The sequence below is a fragment of the Cimex lectularius genome, unplaced genomic scaffold, assembly GCF_000648675.2.
Source record: "Cimex lectularius strain Harlan isolate CLEC.00 unplaced genomic scaffold, Clec_2.1 scaffold98, whole genome shotgun sequence".
NCBI lineage: Eukaryota > Metazoa > Arthropoda > Insecta > Hemiptera > Cimicidae > Cimex > Cimex lectularius.
The window spans coordinates 94828-109337 of NW_019392897.1; the positions used below are offsets into that span (position 1 = coordinate 94828).

Sequence of the window (14510 nt, forward strand, 5' to 3'; positions counted from 1 at the left end):
AGGACTCTCTCAATTTTAGGACTGTTGAAAACATCATGCCTTGAATTTAACTGAATGCGTTCGCATGTGGTAACTGATTTATTTTCCTCCTTCTTTAACCCTTCAGTTTGAGTCTGTTTATCCAAATATGAAATTCACCTTTTGGCTTTTATAATAGGTCTCCCTCCTTTGAGATATTTGCCATTGCCATTACTGTTGGTTACATCAGATAAAACACGATCTTGATGTCGTTGGATGTTCTAATGGTGTAAAGGATCTTGATGTCGTTGGATGTTCTAATGGTGTAAAGGATCTTGATGTCGATGGATAGACTAATGGTGTAAAGGAACTTGATGTCGATGGATAGACTAATGGTGTAAAGAACTCTTTTAATGCCACATTTGGCTTTGGCATCGAGGGGACAGATAGCTTATTTTAATCGGATTGGATATCAAAGTACTCGTCCGCTCTGAAGTTTTCCATGATCGAAACTTTTGTATTGGTTATATTATATATTTGATGATTATATCATATATTCTTTGTATCCAATCTCTCCACAAATTGAGGAACGTGGAATTCGAAGGTTTTGCCGTTAGACTGTGAACGTGAAGGGAAAGACGTATTGTAGAAACTCTAGTAATTTTTATAACAATATTTTTAAATGGAGCTTACCTCAAAGGATAAGCTAATCCCCTACAGCAGGATCAGGCCGTGCGAGCTGAGCTACGAAAGGACGAGGAAGGACTCTCTCAATTTTGTTTGAAGACACCTGCTCTTTTTATGTAAATGGCAAGGAGTTAGTTGCGTATGTCAAAGATCACATATTTTTTTCAAATCTGAATACATTTATTTTTTTTTAAGGTTTTGTTATAATTTATTTGGATCAGGTCCCAATTTTTGTCTTTTCCGTTTAATTAAATTGAGTTTGTGGCACAAATATTTTTTCTTATTTTTATTTTACACTCGCAATGAAACGAGTTTTGCATCGTGTGAAGGGGATTCACCCTAACGCGTAATATAGTAAGATTTTTGTAGTACAAGTAATGGAGTCGGTGACGTTTGACGCTCCATAGACGACGTTCGTCATTGAACGTTGAAGCCTCTTTGGCCCTTTTGAGTTGTGAAGGTTGTAACTGGTTGTAACGTGCAGAACCGTTACTTTGAATTTGAAAATAAGAGAAGTTTGTTAATAATAATTATTATTACGTGTTGATTTTTGTGTCTTTGAAGGATTTACTGTTTGTATGATTTGTAAATTAAAAATCGCTCAATGCTCGTTCAGGACGTTTACACGGCTATCAAGGCCGACAACGTCAAAAGAGCGCTGGAGACGTTCAAGGTAAGACGTTTAAATATTCGTCTTAAATTGTTCAAAAATCTTAAAATTGCAATTGAAAAAAAAAATCCTAAATTAAAATATCCATTTCAGGCTTTGAAGCTAACAAAAGAAAATAAATTCTCGACGTACTTTAATGTTTTGAAATTGCTGAACGAATACATTTATAAGCAGGCTAAAGAAAATATCGTAAAGAAAAAAGGAACTCAGGAAGTTTACGAGTTGACCAAACATTGCTGTGACGTGCTCAGCACGACTTGGGAATGCAAGCAGCTTTCTTTTCTTCAATGTCTTTATCACATTCATAAGTTCTTAATTGATGTAAGTAGATAAAAATTTTCAACTATTTTTTATGTAAAATGGTTGTATATGTATTAACATATATACCAAACACAGTTCAAGTTCTGTCCTTTGTTAAATCGCACAGATTTGGGTTGTGATCACTACGACTAAGTGGAGAAATATCAATGCTATTGTATTAAACAATTATTTTCCGTGAGATTTTCTTCACAACATCCTTTAAAGTCTCAGTGGACCATAAAGGAGAGAACACAGTAGAGCATCAGATACAATGATATGGTATACAGATGGCTCCAAAGCAAACGAAGGAACCGGATTGGGCATTTTCTGTACGAGCCCAAAACATGAGCAATCAAACTCATTAGGGAAGTACACTTCGATGTTTCAAGCAGAAATACATGCCTTCAATGCTTGCGCCATATTGAAACCGTAATAGATCCTGTGTACATATATACACTGGAACTGCATTTTGGTTATTGTCTTAAACTTATTGATTATTCAAAGCACCATTTTCCCTTCATTATAGCAGCAGAAATCACAATTTTTAATCCATCAATTCAATTTTACATCTCTGATTTGAATCTGGAATCGTAGGGCTAGTTTCACGAGGAGTTCAGTTCATTCAATTAGTTGAATGTACTTGAGGTTCCCGAGTACTCGTTGTCACAAGACTAGAGGATCTTTAGCGTCCGCACCTAGCCTATTCGGCCTTATCGGACGTTTTGATTCTCAAGATGAGAGCATACGGCGGAAGAGTGATACCGCCGCAGCATTGGTGTAGAGGTGTCCCGGCCCCTAAGGGCCAAAACAACCTCGCTTTCTGCTTGTCCACTCTGAATGGTCGGGCCCGCATTGTGCATCGGGTCGTATGATCAAGAGATGATCAGGCTACAAATTCATTTATTGACATTAACAAAATACAAAAGAATGATACAATATGAATGAAAGTTTCTAAGTATATTGTATTAAGTATTAAATTGAAGAAATTAATAAAGAACTGTAACATTTTCAGATAAAATTTTAATCTTTTAAAAACATATATTCATAAAATTGTTTTTCTGTTCTAGGACCATCCATTACAATCCAAATACTTATGCGAATATTTTTTTAAGATAAAAAAAGATAAACAAATTAATAAATGGGAAGAAAAGGAAAACTTGGTGATATCTAATGTAATTCATAACTTCCTGTCAAAAATGAATGAACTGGTGCTGGATTCCAAATCAACATTTGGCGATAAAGAGAATTCGCTGAAATCGTGGATTTTGTACGTTATGGAGCTTATCGACCTGCAATTTTATGAAAAAATTTTCAGGCTGTTCACTTTTTTAACAATGATTTTACCACGCCTTAAAAACAGTCTGACTCAAAACGAGTATTTGCATTTTGGCACCTTGACCTGGAATTTATTGGCAGAGTGGTTTGAAAAAATCGCCATGGAAAAATCGAACTTTGAAATCACCGAAAAAGACTTCATGGCTTTCACATGTTTAATAGATAATTACATAGCGTCATTGGGTAGAGATTTGATTATGCAGTACTCGACAGAACCGCTAACAAAATGTATAAAAAGCTTCAAAACCATTGGAAAATTGTACTGCGATAAATTGAATATTGTTGAAAAAGTCATTAAGCTTTGTAATGAAAAAGATGAGGTCGTAATCGACAGTCTGTTATTTGATTTAGTGCACTTGGCCAGTGAGCCTTGGACGGAAAAGGACCGATATGTGCTTTATATTATAATAGAACTTATCTCTCTACATAAACAGCATTTAGCAAAGAACTCTCCGGCAATCAAAACAAGATTGGCTCAAGTGGTAAAACTCTCACTTGCTTTGACCAACGTAAGACTTGAAAATGTATCTCCTAAAAGGGCACAAAATTTGAGTATTGTTGCAGCCTGTACTGGATTATACTTTGTCTTTTCGACGGATCCTAGCAAAGAGTTATTACTCCAAATCTATGATGATGTGGCTCACCTTTTTGCAATTTATACAACCATTGCTAAAGAGATTGATACAAATAGTTATCTAACATATGGAGGTATTTAATTTTTTTTAAATTAAACGGTTGATTGAAAAATTGTTTGTTTTATGTACATGTCTTCAGGAATTGACTACAGCCATACTATTATATATAGCCATATTACATATATGTATACATAATGACCATTTATTAATTAGTATTTTTGTTTGTTTTTTAAGTTGCTACTGCCAACAACACAATGACTGTGTACAAAAAGCAAAATCTATTCCAACAGTGTGCTTTTTTGGTTCGATTGATTATAAGATTTTATTTAAATTTAAGTAAACAACAAGCAGAAGAAGTTTCGGTAAAAGACACTGTTTCATTATTATTTATTCAGGGAATAAAGGTTTCATTTTGATTTATACTCAGTAATCTGTGGTTTTTTATTTTTCAGGCTTTCATCAATGTATCTCTTAATATTCTGACCTGGAGTTTCAGCTTTCTTAATTTATGCATCGATGCACAAATGGCACTGATAGCAATTGCAAGTGTTCACCCGAAGTTTTCCCCTTTCGTTTTTGAAACCTGGGCCGGGATGAAAAACTCCAGTTCTATCAAACTCGACATGGTAAACTAAATTAACTAAAGAAATGAACTTAGAATGAACGTATATTATTTTTCAGACCTTGTAAAAAAGAAGGAACACCTATTTTTTTAAACAATAATAACTCCTGTTATACCCCAATAATAAATAAAAATACGAATCCTATTGCTCATATAATAGAAGGCGAGAATGATATTTTTCTTCCATGTAAAGTGGCGAGTCAGCTGAAGATTTGAATATCCATTGTTAATTTTGTTTTGGAAATTTCGGGGTCAATGCCCCATCATCACCGAAAAATTAATTTTAAAAAATATCTGAAATAACACTTTACTCACACAATATAGAGAATTATGTTGAAAATATATAAATATACAATACTAATAATATATAAATGTAATACAAACAAATACAAAATATGTAAATATAATATACTTCACCTTAATAACAAATTTGCAAATACTTTCTAGAAAATGTATGTAGTATATTGGTAAAATGTTATTTCAGAATTCAGATTTTATTTAAAATAATTTTTTCTAATTGTCTGGAAATGTCCAAAATAAAATTAAAATAAAAGAAAATTTATGACCTCTAGAAAATAGTTATTTCTTCTATCCTACAAGGTCCAAATAGGTCATACCAGATCAAATCAGTAATAAATAAAAATAGAAAATATATTTTAATTACCTTCTTCAAAATTTAGGAGTCAACCGTTGTGACCATTATAAATCAACATGGTGAAAATATTGAAAAATCTTGGCCTCCCTTTAAAGTTAACAAGGCTGACTTAAACACTCTTCTCTCCTGGGAAATAAAAGCCTATTGCAAATTCAAGTCAGTACAAATTTAATAGCAATTTATTTATTTATTATTATTATAAAATAAAATTCGCATTAGGATGACACATAAAGAACCTGTTCTGGCAGCTTACAAAATAGCGGCAAAATTTGTGAAAGACGAAAAGACTCTTGCATTTATATTATTGTGCGCTGTAGACTCAATTTCTTGTGGAGAGGCTGTATCAAACATGATTAACTTTGAAAAATCTTTGTACAATTTCATTCAGCGATTGACTAAGGTATTTTATTTAAGTCACCATTTCTCTTGTCTTTAAACATCTCAAATTGCAATATTATTAAGGATGGTTTGGGCTAATATTAATTTTTCCTAATAACCCTTTTTTTTTTACTATCTGTAAATACATACTGCATGTATGTGCATATGAATATGTGTGTAGTATACTTATTTACTTATTTGATATTTATGTAAATTATTAAATTAAATCAAATGTGGTTGTGTAATTAATGTACAACATAGGGCTGATGGCGGAATATCTAGTATCCTATTGGTCATGACAGCAAGCAGGGGCTTCTGTACATATTATTTATGCTAATGCATGTTGCATGTTTTTGTTGTTACTCATACTTATTTTATTACTAACACTAAGTTGTTTGATGTAATGTATTGTTTGATACGTTTTCTATTTTTCCATACTTTTTTTTTTTTTTATTCCTGTAAATTTTATATTTAATTTTTCATTAATTGTATAGTAATAAGTAATATATAGGGGCGTCGGTGGCCGCAAGGTTTAGTCTTTGACATGGCCCTCATCACTGTAAGTTAAAGGTCCCAGGTTCGAATCCAGCGGCCCTGCATTCGATCCCAACATACTTACAAATGGGCTTTTTTTCAAAAACGCCGGCACCCTGAGGGTTTATATGACCTCTGCTGTTGCAAACCCTCGTAAAAAAAAAAATTAACTTTACAATACTTTGTACTTAAAAAGTTGAATAAAAAACCAAAATAAATTATTTCATTAATATTTACAGTTTTCTTATCCAGTGATGTTTTAATCCAGAAATTTTTCTAGGTGGTTAATGGTGAAGATCACAGTTTAGTAAATGTACTGCTTGGGAACATACATTACCAGTTAGTGAGATGTGAACTTTTAGAGCTGAGGAAGAAGACCGAGGTTTTTTTTATGATTAATATTACATAAACTACTATTAATACTACATACTACTTACCTTACTAATTTTGTTATCCAAAAACAAGAAAGAAGTAGTCTTGCTTGATGACAACATGAAAGCAGACATCCCAATCCTTCAGGCTGATCAAGGCGACGACCTGGACAACACAACGTTCGCGCCTGCATTCTCCTATCTCCAACTTGACGCACAGGCTGATATTTTTGAAAAGATGGATCAGGCCATAGCGTATTGGGAGATTTCGTTAGACTCTGTGAGTGTTGTCTGCTGTTTCATTTTCAAAAATTTAACTTCCTCCAGGATAAAAATTTAAATGTTAATTAACTGTTCAGTGTAATTATTGAAGGAAGAAAAAGGTTTTCTTTTTACCATGAATGGTCTGGATTTTTCATTTTTATTTTTTTATTTTTTATTTTTTATTTATTTATTTTTTTTTTTTTTAGAACAGTATAATTTACAACAAACAAAACTTGATATACTTATTCAAAGTGAATTATATTTTTTTATGTAAAGTGTGGTTGAGGTGAAAAGATTAGTGTCACAAGTGGGACTTGAACCCATGACCTTCACCTTAATTCACGCTTGCACTAACCACTTGAACTATCGTGACTTCATTACCCCCAAGACACTAACTTATAATCTCAACCTAAAACTTATTTAAATTCCCCTCTTTTTGCCTTACATTCAAGTTACGTGTAATTGTTTGAATTCTCAGCGAACTTTAAAAGGCCACTGGGCCAAAGGCCATCGGTTCGAGTCCCACTTGTGCACTAATCGTTTCATCTCAAGCACACTTTACATAAAGAATTATAAATTACTTTGAATTTTGTTAGCTAAGACCAACTAAAACATTAATTTAATAAATTGATGCCTATGTATAAAACCGATTAAGTGTATGCTTGAATTTATTACAATTAACAAGAGTGTATTTATTTTATTTTATTTTTATTTTTTAGTTGACTAATGACATTATTACATCCAGTACCATGAGATATATAAAAGCAGTGGGCTACTTGTATAGGTTGTATAAGTTCAAGGAGAAGGAATTACAGATTTGGCAGTTACTATATAAATTTGCATCTAAACTCTCTTCTTTAAAGTACAAAACAATTGGTAAGAAAGTTTTTTCCCCACTACATTTAAAATGGGGAGAAATTGTGCCCATTTGGAACTTTTCGATTTGACTGTAAGGTCATTTCATTTACTGTAGTGGAAAAAAAAGACTACAAAATGTTCTGCCTTGGTAACTTCTTTAGCTTGGCATACTTTGTACCAATTGGGACATTTCATTTTATTATTAGCATCTAGTTTTTTTAGAAAAGCTGAGGCCATCTCTCATAATATTAGATCACTGGAGGACGATTTAAAACATCTTCGTTATAGGCATTTGTAAAAAATATGGCCAATTGTAAGCTTTATCAATCAAGTCATTCCATTATTTCGTCTAAATACTAACAAATGTAAAATATTGTGTAGTATTAGTGTTGGTGACATTTCAAACAACAGACCAATACTGAATTTGACGAAACATGTCTGACAGATAAAATCGACAAGAAATGACTGATGGGGTGAAAAAAAATTCCTGTCTCAAAGAAACTTTATAAACAAATCTCAAGAAATCCTTGTCTAAATGATCCAGTTTTCACAATTCTTGTTGAGGTCTGTGGGTAATGAACGTACAAATTCAGTGATCGTTATAATCATTCTAAACCCTTCTGTGGCATAGGAATCCACACTATTAACGAATATCTCAGACAGAAGGACAAAAGAAAACGAGCGAACTTTGGAATTCACTTATTGGACATAGACAATCCAAAAATCTTCTAACCAATTTTGGCAAGAAAGAAATCACAGAATGTGTAAAAGGAAGCAGGAATAGACTGTGAATCCTAACAAGATTCCTGACAGGATACTGTAGATTAAATGGACATATAAAGAAAATTGGAATAATCCAAGATGGCACATGTAGATTCTGCAAGGAAGCAGAAGAGACACCAACACACTTACTAACAAACTGCAGAGCTACATTAGCCTGAAGGAGGAAGTGTTTTGGGATGTACAATGTGACCATAGAAGAACTACAACCACTGAAACCGGGCCTATTAATCAAGTTTCTTGATGAAATAGGACTCACCGATGTACTTTAGGCAGAGCACAGGGGATACAATAGCTCTTAAAGGGCGCAGTATACCATACCCTGAAATATTACATCTACATCTACATAATCATTCTAGCCCGCTTCAATTCCAGTCCTCAAACGGCAGAGGGCCATTTAATTTCCTATGTGAATTTGAGTCTGGATTTTCAGCCGGTCATTGTTTAAAAAAAACCATCATTGAGTGCAGTCGTTACGTTACTGTTGTTACTGAGTGCAGATCTTTCTACTCTGTTTATAGTTTGATGTTAGAACATCCATAAGTGTGACAGTATGTGGAATATCACATGTACTAAAGAGCAGCGTTTAAAGTTTTTGTTATACGACACCCAATAATGACACATCTACACAGAAAACAAACACTTTGAGTGAGTACAAATACTTTGAGTCTAAAATTTCTAGCATTGTATAAATTCACTTTTTTTCCACATCCTATATGTATTTATAAAATTTAAACAATGTTTATAAATCCCAGGCCCTGAAGATGATCTCAATAAAGATCGAAACGTTGGCACGATAAAGAAAATATTTTTCTAAAACCTACGTCACACCAGACCTCATCTCACGATCTCCAAATAATCGTTAACTAACGGTCACTAAACACCATACGTTTTTGTTATACATGAAAAAGCCATAAGTGTAAAAATAGTTCTCTATTAGACTGTATCTCTTGCGATATAAATCTGCTTAGTTGAAAATACTATTTTGCTACAGCAATCATTAAACAAATCATCCTTTTCAGTAGGATAAAACAATTTTTAAAAAATGTGAAGAAATAAATATTTTTCAGGAAATACAAAATCCTAGTGGGCATAATTTTAAACTGTGATTAATTTAAAAAAAATAAAAATGTAAATGATAATTGTAATTTTTATTTTCCAGCAATTTCTGAAATGTTGGCTCTCCAGATTTCGGTAAAGCAAACTTCTATTGATAAAATAAAATCAGAATTAGAAAAGTGTTCTGAGTTGACAAATAAGCATTATGTCTGGCAATTATTTCATGTGAATCTCGCAAGAAATGCCTACAACAAAGGAAATGTAGGTTTTGTTCATAAATTTATGTTATATTTAAAAACTAGAGAGAAACATTTGATTTTATATTATTATTAAAATAATTTTTGGTAATATTTTCAGGAAGATCTCTGCTTGGAAATTTTAAATAATCTTGATAGTAACTTGATCAAGTATAATTTTTTAGTTTATGTCCAATACAAAATTTTAATTACTATGGCTAGCCGGTTCACTAACAACAATGAGTTTCAAGAACCTTTTGTATATTCGGTAGTCAAGCTTTTTGAAAATATGCTTTATTTGGTGAAGTTCGGATTGTGGAGTAAGTCGACCGGTATATCACGGCCAGTGTTTGTATAATAAATAAACCGTATTTATGTTTTAGATTCTTTCAACGAACTTTGTGTCCTCCACTGGTTGTTGCTGGAAACATCGTATTTCCTTGGCTCTTTGTACATCCATGCCAATTACGTCAGACAAGCACGCTGTTACACAAAGAGCCAACTGACAGTCGCACAAAGACTTGCCCTGCCTTTGAGGTTGTTTATTTCATCCATTGTTTTTTTTTTTTTAATATAGAAAATTTCAACTAATTTCCCCTCCTCCATTTTTTCAGAGTATGTGATCTTCTTTTAGTTCTCGGACAAGTAGAACTTAAATGCGGTAACACCATCGAGTGTGATTTAATCCTGAAAGGAATTGAAACAATACTCGAATTTAAACAAATCGATTGTGAAATGGAGGGTCAAATTAGAGCGTCATCACCTAGGCTTACGGAAAAAATCCACTCCAACCCTCATTTCCTTTCTTCAGAGTTTCACCATTTATGTCTTTATTGCAACAGCATTGACTATAAAACTCAAGCTTTAAATGCTGTCACTCTCAGAGCAACACATCTAGTTTCCAAAGGGTTTTACAGAAGTGCAAAAGCAGTCTTCAATAGTAAGTATCGTCATTATTAAACTTTTATTATAAAATTTGATGGTTTTATACAAAATTTGCAAAGTTTAAATTTTTATGCAGTTGCATATTTTGTTTACCACCACGTATGACCGAGGAAATCAATTATCTATCCAAATCATGTATGTAGGAAGCTGTAGGTTAAATTTTATAGAGCATATTTTTGCATATTTGATGAATATCGCATAAAATTGCATATTTGAACAATATCGCCTATTTGAAGGATTTTTACGTAAAATACATTTATCACATTAAATATTTAAAATATCTATTGGTTTTTGGGGGAAGCATAAAAAACATCCTTTTAAAAGATAGTTCCTACTCACATTAAGTTGTTTTCCAACGATCCGGATTTTGAGCTTTTAGCTCATCATCAGGTTGAAGGAGTTCTACAACTACGTCTCTCGACTTAAAAATAAAATTTAAAAAATCTATAAAAAATAACAAGTTGACAAAAATAGCAAGTTGGTTTAATTCAAAGACAGCTCAAACAGGCCGTGCTGACAGTAAGAGAAGATTCTAGAAATACCGGCAAAATAACATAAAACCTCTTCTTAGGCCTTATTTCAATTTCAACATTCTCACAAATTTTAAGTGACTGTAGCACTATTTCACAGTAGACATTTTAGAGAAGTACATGTTTATTAACATTAATTATACCTCAATTAGTATAAAATATATAATTTAATTATGTAAGTGAGAAAATATTTTTGTTAAATGTAAATAAACTTTTAGGGGGCATTGGTGGCTGTAATAGTTTAGGTGTTGAAACGGTGCTCATCACTGTAAGGTGAAGTTCCCGGGCTTCAGAATTCAGCGGCCCTTCCTTCGAACCCGACATATTTGCAAATGGGCTTTTTTTTCAAAAACACCGGCACCCCGAGGGTTAAATAAAAACCTCTTAACTTTTAACGTATTAATACTGCATATTATTGCATATTAAAAGACATTCAACTGCATATTTCGGCAATTTTTACTGCATAAAAATCTGGTCTCCGCTTATAATATACGTATGATTAATTCATGCATTAAAACTTGCATGGAAGTCGTCAATAGAATTTTCTGAGAAGTTCTAAAAATTAAAAAGTTCATGTTGTTCTTATTCTAAGCTATTTTCACGGCGGCACCGCCAGTAACTAAAATTGAAAATAATATTTTTATGTCATTATAGGATATTATGTGATGCAAAATTAATTTTAGGAATGTGTGGTGTTTAGTGACCGTTAGTTAATGATTATGTTTGATCTTGAGATGCACTCTGGTGTGACGTAGGCTTTAGAAAAACATTTTCTTTAACGTGCCAACGTTTCAATCTTTATTGAGATCATCTTCGGGGCTCAAAGTGTTTATTTTCTGCATAATTGTGTCATTCTTGTGTGTCGTGTTGAGAGTGCCCACTCTTCGCACCGAAGATGAAGCATACGCATAATATATCAACTCCTTGACTAATATGCATAGTTCATGAGGCCATTAAAAAAAAAATAAATAAATAAAATAAAAATAAAATTGGGCACTCTCAACACAACAGACAAGAATGGCACATCTACACGGAAAACAAACACTTTGAGCCCTGAAGATGATCTCAATAAAGATAGAAAAGTTGGCACGATAAAGAATTTTATAAAACCTACGTCACACCAGACCACATCTCACAACCTCCAAATAATCAATAAAAAAGCGTAAAACAAAACTAATTTATTACCAATCCACTTGTTTTGCATTTTGCTACATTATGCACTCACTCTTCATTACCAGACACACTAAGCTAGTCCCAACTAAATTGTATGCCTAAAAACTGGTTTTTCTCATTACTGAAACATTTTACAAATTGATTTGAACTTAGGTTTAGCTTTTAGAAAACATGCCAAAAGCCCCAAGGCCTGTTGTTCTGTTTTTGTGGTATGGTTGGCACCGTGTATTTATTTACATTTTATGTTTCTAATTTTCATCATGGAAAATTGTAAAAATTGCAAAACTTATATGATGAATAGCTCTGTATGTGGAAATCAATCATTATTTTCACTTAAGGGGTTAAAATAAATGAAAAGAATAATAATCAATTTAATAAAATCTATACATTCTGTTATTTATTATTAATAAATTTTTTAAATATTTTAGTTGGTCACAAGATAATAAATTATTTGGATCAAAAAAGTACTGAACCTGATGAATTGTTCTCCTTACTGCATATCAGCAAGGTTCAATTTTATTCTGCTTTTTGTTGGGCTTATACAATCTGGGAAGAGTATGACAATGCACTCAAATACAATTCCATTTGCTTAGAAGCCTTACTTAATGCAAATTCTGAATGTGAAGATCTTAGGTTATCCATCCTCAGCCAGAAAAACAGCATCATATGGAAAAAAGAGGCCACTGGGGACAGAGTAGAACAAGGTTCATATTTGTCTTTATTATTTCTTGTTATAATATTTAAAAAAAATTCTGTTTTTATAGTAAATCCAAGAAGGAGATTCCAAAATAAACCAGTGGGAGACAAGACGCCAGAAAATCCCGAGTCCTTTGTAAATATAAATAGAAATACTAAAACTGTTAAAAGTTTCATCACCCCAAGGCCGATTCGCCGTAAAAAATTGGATATGGATAGTTTAGATGGAGATGAGTTTTTAACACCTTTCAGTTCCAGTGATACACAGGAGAATGAAGATGGTTTAGTATCAAAGTCAAAAACATTAAGACCAAGGCAGTTGATTTCATCTCAACATGAAGCTAGGCCTAGTCAAAACAGACAGAACAATTTTGCAGTGAAAGCAAATACAGAAAAAAAGAACTTAAAAGTAGGCCTAAATCAGCATGGATCTTCTGTCAAGCCTGCAGTAGCGATTAAAGTTTATTGTGATGACGATGACAATAACAAAAAAGTGAAAACAAGTAAAAAATTAACAGCCAAGAAAAATATACTTGCAGTACCTTCTACTTCTAAGAAGTTGGCTAAGAAAAATACTGAATATAAACATAACTCTGGTGCTAGGAAACTTATTTTTAACGTCGATGATAACAATTCCGATGATGATATTGAACTGATTTCAGTACAAAGGAGAGTAAAACCGCACGAGAATCCCAAAGTGTTGAAATTTGTTGATTTAACTGAAGATACGGTAATCGAAGAAAAGAAAAATGACAGCAAAAGTCAGTCAGAAAATAATGCTAATCAGACTAAAGACAGTAATCAAGAGGGAAAGAACAGCTTAGAAGAAATTTCAATTATTGAAAGGACACCACCTAAGTTGACCAATAAATCCAGGCCTAAAATCATTCTCACCCCCCAAATAATCTCAGACCAGTTCGCCAGATTGACAGTAAGCACAACTAAAGCGAAAAAGGCGCCTGGGAAATCAAGTGAAAGGAAACCAATGTCCAAAATGCAAAGTCGGCGGTTATTTTAATACGAGTGCCAAGTCTACAAGGAACTGGAGATTTTTATGAATAAATATCTTTTAAATTGTAATTTTCATTCAATTTTAGTAAATTGTGCACATAGTATCTGTATGAAATGATTTTTTTATATTTTTATTTATGCACTTGTAAAGTGTAATAACTTAAATTTGTTTAAAATAATTAAAGGCTTACTTGTAATTAAATCATTATTGAATTGTTTGAATACTGCCTTCATTTTTTCTTCTTTTTTTTTAAATGAGGGTATTTTAACTAAGAAGTTATATGAACCCTTCAGTTGTCGGTGTTTTCGAACCACATAATTTTACCTATATTTTGACTGTAGTATTTCATACTCACATAAGGTGTGGTGCTATTATGTGAGTAAGAAATACTTGGCGCAAAATAATGATTAATATATGTGTGTACTTATTTTGTCCAATCAACATATGTTTTATAATTCACCCAGACCCTGAAGATGACCCGAATAAAGGTCAAAACGTCGGCAAAAAAATTAAAAAGGTTTGTTTAAAATAATTCAATCTCGACCAAGTCTCACGATTTCAATAAATTATTGAACAACTGGTCACTAAAAAACGCATTAGACAGGCATAAAATATATTATAAAAATTTGTCAAAAACTAAATAAAAATTACACGTACACAAAAGAAAGTATTCTCAAAATAAATAGGAAGTTAAATATACAATGAAAGCAAAACATCACTAAATAAATTTCTGCTTTTATGCTCCTGCAATCAGTTTTAAAGCTGGTTTCCTTATTGATTAATGTGTCACACTGCTTATAGATGCTTAATTC

At 32.5% G+C, this 14510-nt stretch overlaps 1 protein-coding gene across 1 annotated transcript; it reads left to right on the plus strand.

Annotated features, from left to right (window-relative positions):
* Positions 1-1094: 1094 nt before the first annotated feature.
* Positions 1095-13816, plus strand: LOC106664344. Its single transcript, XM_014390011.2, has 16 exons — positions 1095-1318; positions 1409-1636; positions 2683-3658; positions 3820-3947; positions 4038-4211; positions 4888-5018; positions 5082-5262; positions 6055-6156; positions 6240-6425; positions 7129-7285; positions 9210-9367; positions 9464-9662; positions 9726-9879; positions 9957-10282; positions 12419-12694; positions 12755-13816. Exons 1-16 carry the CDS (start codon positions 1250-1252, stop codon positions 13702-13704), a joined length of 4395 nt encoding a protein of 1464 aa, XP_014245497.1. The 5' UTR covers positions 1095-1249; the 3' UTR covers positions 13705-13816.
* Positions 13817-14510: the final 694 nt, after the last annotated feature.

What these genes read in the sequence shown, in the direction of transcription:
- LOC106664344 (XM_014390011.2), top strand. Translation starts at nt 1,250, where the DNA reads ATGCTCGTTCAGGACGTTTACACGGCTATCAAGGCCGACAACGTCAAA. An exon ending in AACAAGCAGAAGAAGTTTCG is followed by an intron (nt 3,948 to 4,037) that starts GTAAAAGACACT and finishes TTTATTTTTCAG; the next exon opens with GCTTTCATCAATGTATCTCT. An exon ending in TTTAAAGTACAAAACAATTG is followed by an intron (nt 7,286 to 9,209) that starts GTAAGAAAGTTT and finishes TTTATTTTCCAG; the next exon opens with CAATTTCTGAAATGTTGGCT.